General features: G+C 40.8%; 1 protein-coding gene across 4 annotated transcripts in view; it reads left to right on the top strand.

The window, feature by feature from the left end:
* atm (ATM serine/threonine kinase) overlaps positions 1-22,225 on the top strand; it is a 193,120-nt gene that overhangs the window by 2,470 nt on the left and 168,425 nt on the right. For all 4 annotated transcript variants that reach the window (XM_072263105.1, XM_072263103.1, XM_072263106.1 and 1 more), the window contains exons 2-4: positions 13,972-14,048; positions 14,416-14,528; positions 15,587-15,732. In XM_072263105.1, coding sequence (XP_072119206.1) covers positions 13,977-14,048; positions 14,416-14,528; positions 15,587-15,732 — 331 coding nt within the window. In that variant the 5' untranslated portion in view covers positions 13,972-13,976. The remainder of the gene's footprint in view (positions 1-13,971; positions 14,049-14,415; positions 14,529-15,586; positions 15,733-22,225) is intronic.

Genomic DNA, 22,225 nt, shown 5'->3' with positions numbered 1-22,225 from the left:
AAATTCTCATATATTGATTACTATTCTCTCTGCATATATAAAAAAAACGAGAGTGAAGGAAAGGAAAGAGGGGATAAGCAAAGTGAAATGGAGAAAAAGATGAGTGATTGTAGTAGAGAAGAAAGACAATGGGAAATAGAGACAAAATAAGGAGCAGGCAATAAGGTGATATGAGAGAAACAAAATCAATGTTTGCATATTATCCTACAGGTTATTTTTTGAACAAGAGGAAGATGAGCTTTTCTCACTTTGGAACTGAATGGTTAAAATAATGAAAGGGGCAGGACTGAGAAAGGAGGGAAAGGAAGTGAATGGAAAGTGCAGCGGATTATTACAGTGATGCCATTAAATAACATTGTTTATTAAAAAGCATTTTTCAAAGTAAATTTATTATCAAAGTACATATGTTACTATATAAAACCCTGAGATTTGTTTTCCTGCGAGCATTCACAGTAAATACAAGAAACACAATGAAAGACTGCATCCCACAGGATGACCAACCAATGAGCAAAAGACAACGAACTACAAATACAAAAGAAAAATGATAATAACAATAAATAAATAAACAATAAATGGAGAACATGAAATGAAGAGTCTTTGAAAGTGAGTCCATAGGTGTTGAACAGTTCAGTGAAGGGGCGAGTGAAGTTATCCCCTCTGGTTCAAGAGCTTGATGGTTGAGGGATATTAACACTTCCCATACCTGGGTGGTGGGGGTCCTGAAGCTCTTGTACCTTCTTTCTGAAGGCAACAGTGAGAGGAGAGAGTGACCTGGGTAGTGGGGGTCCCTGATGATGGATGCTGCTTTCCTGCAACAGCGCTCTGTGTAGATGTGCTTAATGGTGGGAGGACTTTCAAGTGTAGGACTGGGCTGCATCCACTACTTATTGTAGGATTTTCCTTTCAAGGTCATTGATGCTACCATACAATGACGCAACCAACCAATATACTCTCCACCATACATTTATAAAAGTGTGCCAAAGATTTTGATGTCATGCCAAATCTTTGCATACTTGTAAGGAAATAGAAGCACTACCGTGCTTTCTTTGTAATGGCACTTAATGTGCTGAACCCAGGATAGCTCCTCTGAAATGATAACACCAAGGAATTTAAAGTTGCTGATTCTCTCCATCTCTGATCCCCCAATGAGGACTGGCTCACGGACCTCCAGTTTCCTCCTCCTGATGTCAATAATCAGCTCCTTGATCTTGCTGACATTGAGTCAGAGATGGTGGTTGTGGCATCACTCAGCCAGATTTTCAGTTTCCCTTCTATAAGCTGGTTTATCACCACCTTTGGTTCAGACAGTGACAGTGGTGTTGCCAGCAAACCTAAGTATGTCACTGAAGCTGTGTGCTTAGCCTCACAGTAATAAGTATAAAGTGAGTAGAGCAGGGGGATAAGCACACAGCCTTGTGGTGCACCTGTGCTGACGGAGATTGTGGGGAAGGTGTACTATTGTTTTTAATAAAAGTCTGCTCTTTCTTTAGAAGTTGGTTAAAGAAGGATAGGAACTATTTTTTGCCGTAGCTTGCTTTCTGTTTTGATTAGTTAGGATATGTACATTCACCAATCTCCTGAGCATAACACAATTTGACTTCGTGGTTGCCTATGTTGCACGCATTTTTTCCAACAATGTGAATGAACTCACTTTTTCTACATTATATTCCATCTATCATGTCCTTGCCCAAGATACAGATTATTAACCATACCTTCCTCAAGCCACTCTGCATCCTTCTCACTGTCTACATTTCCATTTGGTTCTGTATGAACAGCTACTGGGATACCTTGTACTTAATCTTGTCAACTAAATTACTAAAGCAGACTGAACAATTGAGACCCAGAATTAATCTCTCTGTTATCAACATTTGCCACAGCCTTTCAACCCAAAATTGACCCATTACCTAGTCAGTAATCCATACCTCAATTCTGCGAACCATTTTTTAAAGTAATTCATCCAATTCTGTATTTCGTTTTAAAGTGCCTTGTGGCTGCTTTCTTAATAAAAGACTATCTGTATTTGTCTAATATTGGTGTCAGATTTACAGATCTGCAGTTTCACATAAACATGTTTTTTCCTTTATTAAATATAGTGTTCTTCTTCTTCATGTGCCTTGTGCAATACACACTTGAGCGATCATGGCTCTCCACATCGAGCGATCCCTCGCAGCGTCAATGACATCTCGCATACTTAGATTTGTTAGTTCTTTCACGGTGTCCATATATTTTCTTCTTTGCCTTCCTCTTCCGCGTTTCCTAGGCATATGGCCTTGTAATATAAGGCATTCTATTTCTCCCTTTCTGATGACATGGCCCAGAAATTTAAGTTTCCTCTCATTTAATGTTCTCATTAAAGATCTTTTTGTATGGGCACGTTGGAGTACTGTCTCATTAGTTGCCCTATCTCTATATGATATTTTCAGCATTCTTCTAAGAAACCACATTTCTGTTGCTTCTAAGTTTCTTTGGGGTTCTGGTGTTATAGTCCATGTTTCTGAAGCATACAGCGAGATTGACCAGATGTAACATTTTAGTAGCCTAAACCTTGTTGTCATAGATATGTGTCTGTTGGTAAAACTGGATTTCATTTTTTTGGAAGTTGCTTTTGGCAATGGCAATTCTTCTTTTTATTTCTACTTCTAGCATCTTGTGATATAAAGCTACCAAGGTAATTAAAGCTGGCCTTTTGTTCAACCTCTTGGTTACCGATGTACAATTGGCAGTTGGGAAAATCCTGCTGTTTTGATATTACCATACATTTGTTTTTTTTACAGTTGATGGTTAGATCAAAATCTGCACTTGCTTGTACTACTTTGTCTAGGAGGATTTGTAGGTCTTCTGCAACACTTGCTATTAGAGTGGTATTGTCTGCATATCTTATATTGTTGATGTTAACACCAATTTTTATCCCATCTAGGTCTTCTATTTCTCTGAGAATCATTTCACTATAGATATTAACTAATTCCAGTGAGGCAACGCATTCCTGTCTAACTCCTCTTTGAATTTTAGTCCAACTGCTTATATTATCATCAATTTTTACTGCCGCCGTTTGATTCCGATGTAAATTTTGAAGCAGTTGTTGGTCCCTTCCGTCAATGTTTAGTTTAGCGAGAATTTGAAATAATTTTTCATGTTGCACTTTGTCGAATGCTTTAGTGAAATCAATAAAACATAAAAAGACATCATTTTGATATTCATTAGCCCTTTCTGAGAGCCTTCATAGTATGAAAATTGTGTTCCTAGTTCCCCTATCCTCAATAAACCCATATTGCAGTTTAGAAGTTTCTGGCCTCAACTTGTTTTTAATTCGACACAGAACAATTCTAAACAAAATCTTTTATTATGTGACTCATAAGACTGATTGTTCTATGATTTTCACAATCAATAGTTCCAGGAATTTTTGGCAGAGTTATAAATACTGATTTCAAGAGATCGTCAGGCAATACACCAGACTCATATATACCATTGAACAGTTCAAAAAGGATATCTATGCCCAGATCTTCTAGGGCTTGTATCATTTCCACTGAAATTTCATCAGGTCCAGTGGCTTTACCATGTTTCATGCTTTTCATTGCTTTAGTTATTTCTTCTTTGGTAATAGGTGGGCCAGAAATTAGGGTGTTTAATATCTGGGGGTTCCCCTCTATTATCTTCAAAAAGCTGCTCTATATACTGAATTTAAAAATGCAAACACGAGGAATTCTGCAGATGCTGGAAATTCAAGCAACGCACATCAAAGTTGCTGGTGAACACAGCAGGCCAGGTAGCATCTCTAGGAAGAGGTACAGTCGACATTTCAGGCTGAGACCCTTCATCAGGACTAACTGAAAGAAGAGCTAGTAAGAGATTTGAAAGTGGGAGGGGGAGGGGGAGATCCAAAATGATAGGAGAAGACAGGAGAGGGAGGGATGGAGCCAAGAGCTGGACAGTTGATTGGCAAAAGGAATATGAGAGGATCATGGGACAGGAGGCCCAGGGAGAAAGAAAGGGGGGGGGGTAAACCAGAGGATGGGCAAGGGGTATAGTGAGAGGGACAGAGGGAGAAAAAGGAGAGAGAGACAAAGAATGTGTGTATAAAAATAAATAACGGATGGGGTACGAGGGGGAGGTGGGGCATTAGCGGAAGTTTGAGAAGTCAGTGTTCATGCCATCAGGTTGGAGCTACCCAGACAGAATATAAGGTGTTGTTCCTCCAGCCTGAGTGTGGCTTCATCTTTACAGTAGAGGAGGCCGTGGATAGACATGTCAGAATGGGAATGGGACGTGGAATTACGGAAATACTGAATCCACCTCTCACATACTTTATCTGGATCTGTTAGTATGAATCCGTCTGCTGATCTTATGCATCCTGTAGAGGAGGTTTTCTTAATTCCAGTAATTTCCTTAATTTTCTCGTGCATTTCTTTACTGTTGTTAATATGGCCTTCTATTTCATTGCATTTTTGATTCTGCCATTCTTTCTTTGCAATATTGCTCAATTGTCTGATCTGTCTTTCTAGCTCTCTGTATTGTACTTCATTATTCTTCACTAACCTTCTTTGTTCCATCAGATCTAGAGTTTCTTTGGTTATCCACCCCTTGCTGGTGTGTTGGATTTCTTGTACTGGGATTATCTCCTCTGTTGATTGCTGTATAGCGTATTTAAATCTGTCCCAAATAGGTGTTGTTTCGTTTTCGTTGAGGTGTTCTTCTACAGCTGTTTTGATTTGTTGCTTAAGTGTGCTATCATTTTTAAGTTCTCCCAACATATACCATACTTCTTTCTCTTTTTCCCACGTTTCAGTTTCTTTAATTTTGTTTTGATGGTAGCTATTACTGGATGGTGATCTGAACCACAGTCTGCTCCTGGGTAGGCTTTAGAATTTGTGATATTATTTCTAAAGCATTCATTGATGGTAATGAAATCTATTTGATTCCTTGTTCTAGCTCCAGGGCTAATCCAAATACACAATCTACGTGGATGGTTTTTATACCAAGTATTGGTGATCACTTGGTTGTTTCTGACACACCAATCAGTAAACCTTTCTCCATTTTCATTTTTCATCCCTAATCCAAAAGATCCTATGATGTTATCAACCCTTTCCTGTCCAACTTTGGAGTTAAAATCTCCCATGACTAATTCTATATCCTGAGATTTACATTGCTCATAAGCACTGTCGAGGTCTTCATAAAACTTGTTGATATCCTCTTCATCCGCAACATTTGTTGGCACACAGGCTTGGATTATGCTAATGTTAAAAGGGTTATCCCTTAATTTAACTAAAAGCAGCCAGTCGGATATCGCCCAAAATCCCATAAGACATTTTGATACTTGTTTTTTAAAATAATTCCAACTCCATACATATGCTGTTGACCTCCAGAATACATTATCAGAGAACTACTCTTAGTGAATTTGCCACTGTCGGTCCATCTAATTTCTGACAGGCCTAAGATATCAACTTCCAACCTTTTCATTTCATTTAATGTGTTGTCCAACTTTCCTTTCTGGTGAAGTGTACGGATGTTCCATGTTGCTACCCTTAGCCTTTCCCTATTGCTTACAGTCTCTGGATGACGGTCTGGTGTCACCTGCAGCACATGACTACCCCTGCAGAGTGAGGTGTTGTTCTGTTGATTAGAATCAACCCCATTCACGCTGTTGTCCTGTTTCCTTCTTTTGTTTCTTTCCATGATTGACTAGGCAGAAATTTCAACAGTGGTTTGCCTTTGCCTTCTGTTGCCGCAGTGCTCATCTAACTAGAGCTTTTGACCTCTACTGGTGTTTCCAATTGGGAATCATACACTAGACATCGCCCAACCTTTGCTGTTGTTGTACAAAGACACCAAAGCTTGGAATCCATCTCCCTGCTGCCGAAGACTTCAGTGATTTTAGGTGACACCACCACCATTGGTCTGGGTATTTTTCTGGCTCCACTCGCCATAGACAGAGCTCCTTCAGAGAGACAGGGTACACCCAGACCTAAGTCCTATGTGAAGGCAGAGTTGTCTTGGGTGGGAGAAGCTATATAATCATTATTGGCATTTCCTGATATTTAGTCAGGACCAACCACCCCATTAATGGCTCCGTCTATCTAAGTAGACAATGGATGTGCCTGGTTCGGGGGCACAGACCTGGGTGATGAGTATGGAGATCCTGAGCTGCCCAGACATCAAGATCCCCCTCTCGGCTTCACGGATGTGGCCCAAAGGAATGCGAAGCAGTACATTTGGCATCAGCTTGGCTGCAGGAGCTGCCGGGAAATGACGTAATACGTCATCCAACTGCCCTATACACCCCAAATATAGTGTTCATATTCTAGAAATTACGGAATTTTGAAGGACGGCAAGCTGTATATCCACTATGTTCATAGAAGCTTCAAAAGTCTCATGCAGTTTATTGGGTTCTGGGGATTTATTTGTTTCCATTGCTAATTTATATATATTCTATTTTTTTTGAACTCTTCTTTCTCACTAGACCTTCTACTCTTCACTATTTCCAATAGATTTTCTCTGTATTCTTCAAAGACGGGCACAAACTATTCTTTAATTTCTTTGCCATTTCCTTACAATTTCTCCTATCTCTGTCTGTCAGGTGTTCATATAAACTTTAGTTAATCATTTCCTTATCTACCCATAGAAGCATCTATGGCAGGAGTTCCCAACCTTTTTTATACCGTGGGTCAATACCATTAAGCAGGGGGGGGGGGGGGGGGGTCCATGGACTCCAGGTTGGGAACCCCCGATCTACAGTATTTATTATATCTTTCTTGTTCACTTTTGTATTCAGCCTTCCATTTCCATTTCAGTAACTTGGTTACTCTTTTCCTGAAATCTGAAAACTTTACAATCATCAGCTTGTCATTTTTTTGGCAACATCTTTTGTTTTTACCTTTGTAATTATATCTTAATTTCTCTTGATAGTCATAACTGTATCGATTTTTCTGTTTTTGTTTTGCTTTATTGAGATCTCATTAAACCTGTAAACAATGTATGTATTTTTTAAATGGTAACCATTAATTGGTTGCTTTCATATCTTTTAATGTGGTTTGTTAACCTGATAATGTGATTCATATCAAGTTGAATACTCAAAATGCAAAATTTCCTAATGTGCCTTAACAAATTCATGCCCTGTGTTTTCAGTTTGCTTTATTTGGTTTAAAATGAAATAAAGGGGAGGGGAGGAGAAGATGGTGGCGCGATGCAGCGCGCGCGGCCGCTCCGGAATGATATTGTATTTGTAAGTAGGTACTGTGCACAATCCTGATTTGATGGAGACAGACGTGAGAAGCACGGCGGAAAATCCGGAGAAACTTCTGAAATGCCTGCTTCGTTGCCACTGCTACTGTGCGATCGAGAATCTCCGGAGGGGAGGGCCCCAAATCCTCGGCTTTGCCTATTGCCTGTTGCCAGGGCCGGGGTCGAAGTGCTTGGCGGAGATGGTGCTCGGTGTCAGAGGGCTGGTCGGAGACTCGAAGTTTTCGGAGGGACTCGAGTCGGCTGTGGTCAGGTGCTTCCAGGGTGCTGCATCGGCAAGTTTGCAGCACTGGAAGCTCATGGCAGGGAGAATTTTTCTTCCTTCCACCGTCTGCGTGAGATGATGGGACTTTCGAGAGACTTTGAGACTTTTTTTTTTTACTGTACCCATGGTCTGTTCTTATCAAATTACAGTATTGCTTTGCACTGTTGCAATTATATGTTATAATTATGTGGTTTTTGTCAGTTTTTCAGTCTTGGTTTATCTTGTGTTTCTGTGATATCTTTCTGGAGGAACATTGTATCATTTCTTAATGCATGCATTACTAAATGACAATAAAAGAGGACTGCGTGTCCTCATAATCTATTAAAAAAATCCTAGTTCAGATTAAATTTTCAATTAAAATTTAATCATGATTTAATTATTGTTTCTTTAAAAGCCATTTATTTATGTTCTGTACATACTTAATTTTACAGAATAATGATAAGGATGATACATTGTAAAAATAAAACTTTATTTTTGAAACTTACTATTTAGCATGATTTAATTAACATGATTCTTAAACACAATGGATTCTGATTAATTGGGACACATTGGCATCTGCCCCCAAAATGTCAAAGCTTTCATTGAAATAATTAAAAAGATATAAATAGGACACATCAAATTACGTATTTAAATAAAAAACACAACAAATTAGAACACTATCAATGCTACTACAGTATTATAAAACTGTGTATTCCCCACTTGGAAGACCAGATCATAACCTGGTTCACCTCAAGCCCTTGTATAAGCCCAAAGTACAGCAATAGCTAGCTACCACTAAGCTAGTAAAAAAAATGGTCTCCAGAGGCCATCAGGGCCTTGAAGGGGTTGCTTTGAAGTTACTGACTGGAATGTGCTTTGTGAACCATATGGGGAAGACACTAACAGACTTACTGATTGCATCATTGGCTACATTAACTTCCATGTGGACGCTGTAATACGACCAAGGACTGTTTGCTGCTTCTGTAACAACAAAACATTGTGTACAGTTCTGGTCACCGAATTATAGGAAAGATGTCAATAAAATTGAGAGAGTACAGAGGAGGTTTACTAAAATGTTGCCTGGGTTTCATCTCCTAAGTTACAGAGAAAGGTTGAACAAGTTAGATCTTTATTCTTTGGAGCGTAGAAGGTTGAGGGGGGACTTGATAGAGGTGTTTAAAATTATGAGGGGGATAGATAGAGTTGACGTGGATAGGCTTTTTCCATTGAGAGTGAGGGAGATTCAAACAAGAAGACATGAGTTGAGAGTTAAAGGGCAAAAGCTTAGGGGTAACATGAGGGGGAACTTCTTTACTCAGAGAGTGGTAGCTGTGTGGAACGAGCTCCCAGCAGAAGTGGTTGAGGCAGGTTCGATGTTGTCGTTTAAAGTTAAATTGGATAGATATATGGACAGGAATGGAATGGAGGGTTATGGGCTGAGTGCAGGTCAGTGGGACTAGGTGAGAGTAAGAGTTGGGCACAGACTAGAAGGGCCGAGATGGCCTGTTTCTGTGCTGTAATTGTTATATGGTTATAAAACATGGGTCACCAGTGATCTAAAGGCTCTTCTCAACCACAAAAAGAGAGCCTTTGATCAAGAGACAGGGAGGAATTGAAACGTGCAGAGGGAGCTAAAGGAAAAGGTCAGGTTGGTTAAAGAGGATTACAGGAGAGCTGGAGAGCAAGCTTGAGCAGAGTAGCAGATAGGAGGTGTGTAGAGGCATGAAGAACATCACTGGCTTCAATCAACCTAGCTGTAGAGCCTCAGAATGCAGCCTTGAATGGGCTAATGAGTTTAACCAATTCTTCAATGGGTTTGAGAATTGCCCTCCTGTTCACACCTCCCTCAGCACACCAGTCCAGGTGCAGAGGCACCCAATGCTCCCTCAGCACCAATGCCTCCCTTCCTCCCCCCCCCCCAATTCAACACCTAGATGAACAATAAAGGCTTACACTGTATACATCTACTTCCTTGCCCTGAACCTACCATCCACCCATCCACATGCCAACTGCTATCATCCGGATCCTCACCTCCCCTAGCCCCCACCTTCCATCAACTCCCCAGTCATCATGGACTCACCTTCACTACTGAGCAGGTGAGAAGGATCTTAGGAAACTCAGACACAGCAAAGCATTGGGACTGGATGGCGTGAACCCCAAGTTCCTGAGGGAGTGGGCTGAGCAGCTGTCTGGAGTTCTCCAGTGCATTTTCAATCTGAGTCTCAGCCTGGAAAGGTCCCGACTGTATGGAAAACATCACGTGTGGTTCCAGTACCCAAGAAGAGCCAACCAAAAGTCTTGAATGGCTGCCATTCAGTGGTCCTGACCTCACACATTATGAAGATCCTAGAGAGCCTGGTCCTGGCTCACCTCCAACCCCTGGTCAGATCAGCCCAATCCCCTGCAGTTTGCCTACCAGGAGACGCTGGAGTCGACAGTGTTGTCATCTACCTGCTGAACAAAGCCTACTCCCATTTGGATAAGTAGGGTAGCACGGGGAGGATTATGTTTTTTGATTTCTTAAGTACCTTCAATACCATACAGCCCTCAGTGCAGGGGGAGAAGCTCCTTCCATGCAGATTGGCACTTCCATTGTATCCTTGATAATGGATTACCTGACTGGCAGACCACAGTATATGTGGCTTCAGAGCTGTGTGTCAGACATGGCTATAAGCAGCACTGGGAGCCCACAAGGGACTGTATTGGTTCCCTTCCTGTTTACCCAGTACACCTCAAGACCTTAGATACAACACTGAGGTCATGTTATCTGTAGAAATTCTGGGATGGCTCAGCAATAGTTGAGTGTATAAAAGGAGGACAGGAAAATAACTACAGGGCCCTGGTGGAGGTCTTTGTCAAATGGAACTAGCTGAATCATCTTTAGCTTAACGCTCGTAAGACAAAGAAGATGGTGATGGACTTTAGGAAGACTAAGTCTGCATTGCTCCCTGTTGCTATTGATGATGAGGACATGGATATAGTGAGGACCTACAGGTACCTAGGAGGGGGGAGAAATGGATGACAGAGGAGTGAAGCACTAACATAGAGGTTGTGTACAAGAAGAGCCATACCTCGCCTCTACTTTCTGAGGAGACTGAGGTCCTTTGGAGTACGCAGGCCTCTCTTTCACGTGTTCTGCCAGTCTGTTTGTTGCCAGTACAGTCTTATATGCGGTGGTGTGCTGGGGCAATGGCATCAACACGGATGATGCCAACAGGCTCAATAAACTGATTAGAAAGACTTGCTCTGTTATAGGAGTCAAACTGGACACACTGGAAGCTGTGGTAGAACAAAGGACCTACAGAAAATCCTGGAAATTCTGGATAATGTTTCTTACCCTCTGCATGCCACCTTGGCTGAACAGAGGAGGACTTTTAGTAATAGCATAAGTCAACTGTACTGTTCCAAGGAGCGCTATATGAGGTCATTGTTACACTCAGACATTAGGCTCTATAATGAGTCTAGGAAAGTGATGACCCCCTCCTGTTAGACTGCAGTAACTTACTCTTTCTACTTTTCTAATATTTATATCTGTGCACATATAATGCTACTGCGACACTGTAAATTTCTTTGGAATCAATAAAGTATCTATCTATCTAGTTCCTGACAGTTATTGACAGATGAATTAATCCAATATATGCTGCCATGTTCTTTGTATTGACTAAATTAACAAAGTCAGTGCACCTAGTGCAGATAATGGACTACCTTCATACAATCCTGTGGACAATTACACCCTCCAAATCTTCATTTTCACTGTGACATTCAAGATGATTGTCAATAACTTCATATTCTTTGTAGTTCATAACTTGCTGAAGTAGTAAAATAATTTCTGGCATCTCCAAGACTGAATGCTGGAAAACTGAGCAAAACACTTCTGAATTGTCTTACTGCTTATTTCTCACCAACCATTCGTAACAAAAACCACTGGTACTTGAACACAAACACACACAACTGACGCCATTTAAAAACTGTTCACCCTAAGCACTGTGTAGAGTCTAAAGCCTGATTTATACTTCTGTGTCAAATCTATGCCGTAGGTACCGCGTACCCTACGCTGTAGGGTGACGTGCACCTCCCCAAAAAAGTAACTCACGTGTCGCAGTGACGCAGACCGCAACAACTGTGATTGGTCCACTTGGTAGCATCGCATTTCTGGTTGCTTTTCTCCATGCCTGTACACTGATGCGAAATAAATGGTTGGAGACAATTAACCAAATCGTCAAATCTACCTGCCGACATCTGAAAATATTTAAAATGCATTTCCTTGTCCATGTCTCTCAGGAAGAAACTCAACACAGTGGCAAGGAAACCACACCGCCAACTAGCGTTTTGGCAGTGAATTGCAGAGCGACGCAGACACAACAACACATGCTCACTACAGCATAGAGCTGTGCAGAAGTATAAATCAGGCCTACGGCATAGCCCGTGCGCAGAAGTATAAATCAGGCTTAATGGCTCACACTGCTGCATGCGACTGACACTAATTAGAAACTGTTCATCAACAGCTTCCTGCCCCAATTGACAGGCATCAGTGTCCCAAATAAACAAAGGGAGTCCCAGCTATTTTCTTGGTTAGTTTTTGTTTTTTAAGAGTTGGTCCAAGTAAGTAGCTGCCCCGATTCACTGGAATCCACTGTGTTTATTTGAAATGCCTGCAGCAGTTATGTTCACTTGGTTTCATTGTGTCAACTTATCCTGCTAATTTCCTTTAAGCTTCATAACATTAGTGCTAAACTAAATTCATGCCTTACGGCTTAAGATAAAATAACTTTGAGTTCATGAATAATCAACATAAACTCTTGTTTCTCAGTTCACCCAAGATACTAGCCCATTCAAGAAGAAACTGTTTATGATTTTTATGATTTTAAAGTACAGAAGAATTATCTTTTGCTATAGAGAATGCAGATGACAATGTGGTTCTAATCATTTGAATAGAAAGCACTATGAGTTTGATTAGTTGGTGAAAACATGAATAGAGATAGAATATTGTGAATGAAGTTACGAGACAGAAGAGGAAGTAGAAAAACTTTTATTTTTTGTGTCATGTTAGTTCATGAAAATTTTGCACTGATGATGCAACTTGATGTGAGTGACATTATTTCAAAAGGGTTTCTTAGACATCAGATAAAGACTGTTTTTAAAAACACTGGTCACTATCTAAGACTGTAAATGAATATTACATTGTCTTTCATCTCAAACATTTCCTCATGTCTGGAAGAATTTGTGCAGTGGTTACTGCACAATGATCAACTGGTGCCTAGGGTAATCAGATTCATATCCAGGGAGAATTGATTATTCCTCATATTTAGCATGGTAATGTCAGCTAGCTCTTGCTTGGATACATGTCATTTGAGGTTACTGCCGGGAAGGAATTGTGCTAAAGGAATAAAGTTCTTCAGGATTTTTGGAACTTCCAGCCATTTTGCTATCTTCCCCCACCCCCACCCCATGATATTCTATTTTGGATTAAAACCACTCCACTGATGGACTGTTTTAATATCCAGTTTCCAGTTTGGACACTATGAATGTTATCAAATCATGCCAGATTTATACATAGGGCTGTGATTTTAAACACAATGTAGATCACAGAAGTTTGTGTTATACTCTGTAAAAGTAAACAGGCTTTCAACTCTTTCAACAATAAGGTGTATATGTTTAATTTTGGAATATGGAGTATGACAAAAAACTAGGATGATGCATTTGATTAACTAGATGTGAGATATTAGAAATAAAACATGAAATCTTGGAAGTGTTCAGAATCTCTGGGATTAAAGAATTAAACTTTCTGATCAATAATCTGTGGGAGTTCCGATAAGCTTTCACTTGGCTTTCACATCATTCTCTTATTTTTATTGCATTCACGTGGCTAAATGGTTACGGTGTTCGTCTAGTGATCTGAAGGTCGCTAGTTTGAGCCTCAGCTGTGGTAGCGTGTTTGTGTCCTTGAGCAAGCACTTAACCACACATTGCTCTAGTGTCTGTGCGAGGAGTGGCGCCCCACACAGACTTCCAATCTGGGCCTTGTAAGGCATGAATATGCCCGACGCAGGCCTCTCATGGTCTGAGATGACGTTCCCCCTCCCCTTTTTAAAAAGTCAGAAACATTCAATATCTATATACCTAGTTAGTATTTCTTCAATCTGTGAGCAACAGAATATTTCTATAGCAGTGTTGCCTGAGAATGAAAACTGCGCCTGTATCATGGTGAGGTGCATTGAATTTTCAGGAAAACAAATAATACTGCAGACTCCAGGATCTGAGATACATAAAGTTATATATTGGAAGAACTCAGCCATCCCCAGAATGTGATTTCTCTTTGCTTGACTGGCTGAGTTCTTCCAGCCTTTCTGTTTTTGCATTGGTTTCCAGTTTGCTGCAGTGTTTACAGAAATGCACTTCCTGTTGCTATATATGGGTCTTTGTTTAGAGCGATGATTTTTTGCAGATGTACATGTTGTTTGATTTTACAGATTTTATTCAATTTACTTTCAAAGGAACCATGAGCCTTGCACTTCAGGAACTGCTCCTCTGTTGTCGTCAATTTGACAATGACAAAGCTACTGAGAGAAAGGTAATAAATGTACTTTGTAAACTTTTAGAACCAGTATTGTGGCCAGTATCAGTGCTAAAAATGCAACTGTTTTGACAGTGATAACCAGGTTTTGAATGGTATTTCTTGTTGCACTGTATCAATGCTATCTTGTCTATCTGTACTGACAACTTTCACTTTTATTTGTTGTTATTATCTCATTCTTGTTATCGGTTTCTTCTACTTATCTTAACACCTGCAGGAAAAATGATAAGAGGAACAACTTTACTCCCCAACAATGATTAACATACACAATGATCCCGTATTTCCCGATTTTAGTTTTGTTTTCAACTCTTTAATTTGCTTGTTATAATTTGTGTATTACAATAATTCTTGTATTTTTTTCAAGAAAGAAATAGATAAATTTAAACGCCTTATTCGGATGCCAGAAACTAGAGAGCAGTTGGATCGAAATTCTGAATCAAGACATTCAAGACAATTAAACTGGGATACAGTTTTTAGGTAAAAGTGCCACATATAATAAATGATCTGACTAGCTATCAAAATACTTCTAACCTTTTGCTGTTACTTTTGCAAGTAATTTAAAGCTCTCTATAACCTGTATGTTTATTTCTGTCCTCTTTCATGTATGTATGAGAAACTATAATATCCATATCTTGAGGAAAGAGGATGGCTTTGCATATTTTCAGTTATTTTTGAAATGTAAAAGAACATAACTATTTGTATTACCATACTTAATATTGCACTGATTTAGAACAGTGGATGTTTTTGTTAGTTTCCTGCAAAGGCAGGGATTTATTGCCCATCTTTAATTACCATCAAGAAAATGGCAATGAGCTGATTTCTACAGAACATTGCTATTAGGTAAGGTATCGACTATTTTTACCCAGTGGCAATGAAGGAATGGCAATAGCCAAGATGCCATGTGACTTGGAGTGGAAACTACAAGTAGTGTGTCCCTATGTAGCTGCTGTTCAACAAGGTGGATTTCAGTTTTTAAAGTGGCTCAGGTACCTGTGTCAAAGCTAGACAAGCTTTATCCTAGATGGTGAGTTGACAAGCTTTGTCATAGAGACTGTTGAACATTGCAATTGGTGTAAAGGTTATTCATCCAAGTTACTGAATAATGCTGCATCAGAGTCATAATTTGTGACATCTGGATGTTGAGACTGAGGTGCTAAGTTTCTCACTTTAGGGTATCCAGCTTCTGACCAGTTCTTGTACCAAGCTTTTTTGAATAGTCAATTCAGTTAGGTCAAAAACAAGAGAAAATCTACATATGCTGGAAATCCAAAGCAACACACACAAAATGCTGGAGGAACTCAGGAGGCCAGACAGCATCAATGGAAAATAGTAAACAGACGGGGTTTTGAGCCGAGACCTTTCATCAGAACAGGTTAGGTTTCGGCCTTTTGTTTCATCCTCTTCCAATGGGGTCAGGGCAATGAATATGTTATTATATTGTATACACTAGCATAGAGGCTTGTTTAATAAAATTTAAAATAATAATGTTACACTATTGGCTTTTTACTTACTTTCAATAACTATTTATTTACAAGGTTTCTGCAAAAGTACATCCAAAAAGAGACTGAGTGTCTTCAGGCAGCCAATCCAAATGTGTCAGCAGCAACCCAAGCCAATCGGCAAAAAAAAATGCAAGAAATTAGCAATATCATGAAAAACTTCATCCGCTGGGCTAACAAAAGTGAGCATTTAAAATATTTTCCAAATCAACATTTTGTTTTATGATAAAACAAGGCAAATACTGTATATAATCATACAATTAAAATGGCATAAATTGTATTTATTTGCATATTTCTCGACTTCTGCTGGCTATATATTGGTTCCTATTCAAAAAAGTATACAAATTTAGTTCTCTAGCCACACTGGAGGAAAGGTTTGTTCCTGAATTGATTTCCAAATAAAACTTGCATTTGCCTCGTAGCAGCTCTCAAGTTTTGGTTTTGTGTGTTACGTTTAGAAATATTCAGTCTATGGTTATCTGAAATGACCGCATCTCATCTATATTGTAGCAAGATTTTATTTCAGATTTGGAATATAATTACAATTATGAAAATTTTTTTAATGATTTATTTTTGCAAGGTTAACTGCAATTAAACTGTATTTTTGGTATCTATTCCTCTTCTTCCATGTTACATTGTTTTACTCTTTGATGTGTTCTTAAAATTTCAAAGCCAGCGTACTTCATAATGTTTATGTTTGAGTCAAGACTTGGAATTTGAAAGCAGTCTGATGAAAGCTGGGATAATTTCTGTTGTTTTGGTGCATTTGCAGACGCACATTTTTTTTGCTGCTTTGTGAGAGAATAGAATGGGTAGCTGAAAATATTTGTGGAAGTAACAGATCATGGCTGGCACTAGAACTAAGGGAAAAGGGAGTTGTACCTTTGGGACAAGGCTTACTTGAATTGGGCTGAGAGCAGTATCCTAACAAATCACATGTGCTGTGAATAAGAAAGGGTAATGGTGTGGTCAGGTCAGAGCCTTGCCTTGCTACTGGTACCACGTAGCCCAGTACTACCTGTCTCGGGTCGGGTTGTCGGCGACTCAACCGGCACACCCCCTGGTGCACTTCAGTTAACCAGGGAGGAGGGTGTGTAGGCACCCAGCAGGACTAAAAACAAAACCTGTCAAAGGGCGGATGAACTCTTTGTGAGTCAACAGCCACCTACTGTCTGTGTGAGGAGTGGCACGCCACACAGTCTTTCGTTTCGCGCCTTGTAAGGCATTATGATAACAGACAACCCAACAAACCTTATACTTCTAGAGCCCGGAGTGCTCAGGAACTCTGCGGAATGCCCAGACCCTGGCCGAGACAGGCAGTATGAAGACGCAACCTCAAACCCCACAGGGAGGGTTGAGTCCGACAAGGGAGCCAAGCAAACTGCGCCTCTTTTGCGTTGTAAGGTAAAAACCATCATCTCAACCTTCAACGCAAACACCATCTGCCTCTTGCCTGGATGCACAGAGTTGGCATCACAGGCAAGCAGCAACGAGATCTCCATCCTGGGGATCCAAGAACACCGTCATGTACACCCTGACGAAGAGATAAGGTTCACAGAGGTAGAGGGGATGCACCTCATCACCTCGTCCGCAGGGAGAGAGCCGATGACGATGTCAGCACAAGGTGGAGTAGGGCTGATATTGAACAGCAAGGCGAAGAAGGCACTGAGGGGTGTAATCTCAGTCAGTGACAGAATCCTTACTGCAGAATTCGACGGAAACCCGGCGACCTCTGTCATCATCTGTTACTCCCCGCACAACTGCAGCGAGGAGATGGAAGTGGAGGCCTTCTACAGTAAACTTCACGAAGCTGTCACTTCAATACTGGCACATAACTTCCTGGCCTTGCTCGGCAATCTTAATGCCCAGGTTGGACTGGAGGATGTTCCATACTCATACCACGACTTTACCAACAGAAATGGAAAATATCTAGTTGATTTCATTCAGGAACACAATCTCATTGCCACCAACACACAATTCAAGAAGCAAGCTGGTAAACTGTGGACATATGAAAACAGAACCTCTATCTACAGGAAACAGCTCGATTACATCCTTGTAAGAACAAAATGGTGTAATTGTGTGATCGAGCCTTCAACTCAATCAGTTCTGACCACAGAGTAGTGTCAATGCAAGTGAGACTGAGCCTGCGGCAATCCAAAGCCACAGGTCCCAAGGAGAAGATAGACTGGAAGGCGTTCTCCTCACAACTTATTCTTCGAGCCCAGTACACAGTGGAGGTGAGAAATCGCTTCGGCCCACTGGAAAGGGAGGAGGAAGAGACTGCCACCGACCACTATCAACGGCTCATAGGCGCACACACAGATGCAACAAAGGGTTTGCCTTCTGTGAAGCGAACCAAGAAGAGTCGGATCTCGAAACATCCTGATGTCGTTGCAGCAAGAAGTGTGGTCAATGCTTGTCATGCCGAACTTAGAAGGAGCGAAACAGAAGAGCTAAGAGACAAGTTCAAGACAGCAAAGAAGAATCTCTTTGCCACCTACGACCGACTGAAGGAAGAGGAACTAGCTGAGAACATTAGAGAGATAGAAGCTGCTAGTGAAGACATGCAGAATGGAGAAGCATGGCGCCTAGTCAATGAGATCCGTAGATGGAAGAAGTCCCCATTAGGTCAAATAAGTGGTAAAACAGCAGAGGACCATGTCCTGACATGGTTTACCCACTTTAAAACCTGCTGGAAAGCCCTCCAATGATCACGGAAGAAGAAGAGGACGTACCCACCATACTAACGCAAGTCAACATCGATGACGGCCCGTTCACCATTGAGGAACTGAAGAAGGCCAAATGTGCCCTCAAACAGGGCAGGAGCACTGGACCAGATGGGATACCACCAGATGTCCTGAAGAACTGCAACCTGGACGACGTCTTGCTGGACATATGTAATACGGCACAGGTGAAAGGGACGACAAACCAGAACAGTGATCACTCTCAAACATTATCCCAGTCCCCAAGTCTGGATCCCTCACAAAGACAGATAACTACCGCGGTATCAGCTTGACCTGCATCTTAGCAAAGTTATACAATCGGATGTCTTGAACAGGATTCGCACCACCATTGACCCTAAGCTAAGATTCAATCAGAATGGTTTTCGGCAGAAGAGAACAACAGTAATGCAAATACTTGCTCTCTGTAGGATCACCAAGGAAGTCAAGAAGAACAACCTACCAGCCGTGCTTACTTACATCGATTTTCGCAAAGCTTTTGACTCCATACACGGAGGTAAAATGCTGAAGATCCTGAAAGTTTACGGAGTGCCAGACCATTTACTGAGCGCAATGGAGTCCAGCTATACCAAAACCATGGCGAAAGTTGTATCACCAGAAGGAGAAACAGCAGTGTTTGAGCTCCTAGCTGGTGTGCTGCAAGGAGATGCTCTGGCACCCTACATCTTTATAATTGTCCTTGATTATGCTCTGCGTCAAGCTACCAAAGATCATGACAACAAACACGAGGAATTCTGCAGATGCTGGAAATTCAAGCAACACACATCAAAGTTGCTGGTGAACGCAGCGGGCCAGGCAGCATCTCTACTAGGAAGAGGTACAGTCGACGTTTCAGGCCGAGACCCTTCGTCCTGAAACATCGACTGTACCTCTTCCTAGAGATGCTGCCTGGCCCGCTGTGTTCACCAGCAACTTTGATGTGTGTTGCAAAGATCATGACAAGCTTGGTTTTACCATGAAACCATGGCGAACCAAAAGGGTCAGACCAGTTACGCTCACAGATCTCGATTTTGCAGATGACATAGTCCTGCTCTCTGACCAGATGGAGGAAATTAAGTGCAATAAAGCTTGACTTCACCTAAACGTTAAAAAGGCAGAGTACATGGCGTTTAACTGCGACGAAGGTACTCTCAAGACCGTAGAGAATGATACCATTAAGAAAGTCTTTGACTACAAGTACCTCGGGTCAAGGATGATGAGTTTGGAGAAGGACATAAAGATACGGAAGGCGCTGGCGTGGAGGGCTATGAACGACATGAAGGAAATCTGGAAGTCGAACCTGACCAGAGGACTTAAAAAGAGGATTTTCATAGCATTCATAGAGTCCATTCTCATGTACGGATGCGAGACGTGGACACTCACCAAGACGATGTGAAAGTCTCTAGATGGTTGCTATACACGAATGCTCCAGATGGCTCTTGACGTGAGTTGGCAACAGCACATGATGAGCGTCGAGCTCTATAACAACTTACCGATGCTCCCGAGGTGAGAAGACTGCAACTAGCGGGACACTGTCTACGCCACCCCGAGCTACCTGCCAGCCTAAGCACGGGAGGATGATCCCTGGGTGCCCTCCCAAGTCTATGGTCAACACGTTCCTAGAAGATAGTGGTGCGGATAATGTAGATGAACTGAACACACTGATGAGGGAGAGGGAGAAGTGGAGAGTCCATCATCGTGCCCGACGCTGGCCCCCGAGGCCTGAGTCGACGTAGTAGTAGTATGGTGTGGGAAAGTTTACAAAGTTGAGAAAAGACAAGGTATTAGCATAGTGTAGTTAACTGATCAGAATTCATCTGCAATGTACAAAGCATAAAAATATAATGAAGTAACTCCAATTTAGAATGGTGAAATGGTAAATAGACAAAATTGAAGACATCTGAATGCATGTTATAAAATGATATAATGCAACAAATAGAAATAAAGCTATTAGGGAGATCTAATTCTGAAGTGTCCATCTTTGGAAAGTATAGTTAACTTAGAAGCAATAGGGGATATAAAAAGGAAGAGGATAGTCCTTAAGTCAGTAGAGAAAATAGATCTTATCTCTAAAAATCAAAAATCAATTTTGAGTGGAGTCAGTAAACAATATATTGTTGAACACAAATGCATCTTATCTGTGGGAGAGAGCGCGAGAAGGAGAGAAATTGTTGAAACGTGCTTGAGGGTAATTAAAAGGAATTTAGTTAATTGTAAAACCAGGGTCTTAACATCTAGACAAAGGAAAATGGTAAGGTATGAAATCTGAGTTATGGTAGATGTATAGTAGAAGGAAATTCCGTTGAAAGATGTGGCATTAAATGACCAAAGACTGTTATGTAACAACATGTATGGGTGACTCCTGTATTCCTGGAAAGCGGTTTATATTACAATTTTCTGTAACATGACCCCTCCCCCACTTTTCCCATTGAATTCTATGTTATAAGCAAAAACGTGTTCCTTCGAGGTACTTTTCTCTCATATTAAGCCATGTTATTGATGATGCAAAAGTGACCCACTACTATTGTTTAACAGATGAAAACAACGTTAGACATGAGGATTGACAAGGCTGATGCAAAAAAAAACAGCAAATTTTATTAATTTTCAATTTTAGTTAACACTGTGGGCTAATAGGATTTAGATACATCTCCACATTGTTTGGGTTTGGCATTCACAACCAAGTCCCTCCTTTGCTATGCCTTCTCCAATCTGAGGGCATGTGAATAGACATGTCAGAGTGCAGTACTTTTTTCTGACATGCGAGGCTCATGGATTAGAAAATTTGGAATATCAGAAAAAGGGGTAGCATTTGATGATCAGGCATCAGCAGAGAAAGATAGTGTAGAAAGTGTCAAAAGGGATATTGGGTTACTGCACAATACAGATGGTGAGAGTGTAAGCGGAGTCAAAGCCTAGGTATTATTTTAAGAAGCTGGCCATGGTTACTGCAAGTCTCCACAATGCAGCATGTGTCAGAGAAAATGTTTATGTTGCCATAAAGAGTAGTAAACCTGACCCTTGTGAAAATTACAGAAATCCAACCAATAAATTGAGATGGGGAGGTATGTGGAATATGAGAATCTAGTGCAAAGCAAAATAGACAGTAAAATCTCGCAGAGTTTAAAAAAAGAAAAATGAATAATAGCATTCAATAGGAGTCCCTTACAGAGATGGGATAAATTAAAAAGAAATAACAGAGAAAGTGAATTAATATTTTGCCTGTTTTCACGCAAGTCAACACTATAAAGTACAGGTCTAGAATGAATGAGAAGCAGAAAGAGATCAGCATTAGACTTAAATAAAAACAGTACTGGAGAAATTAATGGAACTGAAAGCCAATCAAAATTCAAAGTTGAAAGTGCATGTAGAGGATTCCCCCGCCATCCGAAGGTAGAGCGTTCCTGTGAAACGGTTCGTAAGCCGGAATGTCGTAAAGCGAAGAAGCAATTACCATTTATTTATATGGGAAAATTTTGTGAGCGTTCGCAGACCCAAAAATAACCTACCAAATCATGCCAAATAACACATAAAACCTAAAATAACAGTAACATATAGTAAAAGCAGGAATGATATGATGAATACACAGCCTATATAAAGTAGAAATACTTTTCCACAATTGTTACTGAACTGTTCTCTGGAGTGAAAATCTCACGCAAGCGCTGTCGGCAGAAAATCTCACGCAAGCTCTGTTGGCAAAAACACACGCAAGCACTCTCCAGTAACCTTTAAGCTATGAAGCTGCCAAATCATACCAAATAACACGTAAAAATACACAGCCGATATAAAGTAGAAATAATGTATGTACAGTGTAGTATCACTTACCGGAACTGGTTCAGCGCCGAGCGCACTGATGATGGTGTGTTAGACTTAGTCGTCGGAGTTTGGGTGGTGCAGTGGCCCCCCACCCTCCAGGCCGCTGAGCGATACATTGCCGCGAAGAATGCAGGGGTCCAGC

The sequence above is a fragment of the Mobula birostris genome, chromosome 7, assembly GCF_030028105.1.
Source record: "Mobula birostris isolate sMobBir1 chromosome 7, sMobBir1.hap1, whole genome shotgun sequence".
Lineage (NCBI taxonomy): Eukaryota > Metazoa > Chordata > Chondrichthyes > Myliobatiformes > Myliobatidae > Mobula > Mobula birostris.
Note: the sequence above shows the minus strand (reverse complement) of the source record. Positions and strands in the feature narration are given on the sequence as shown.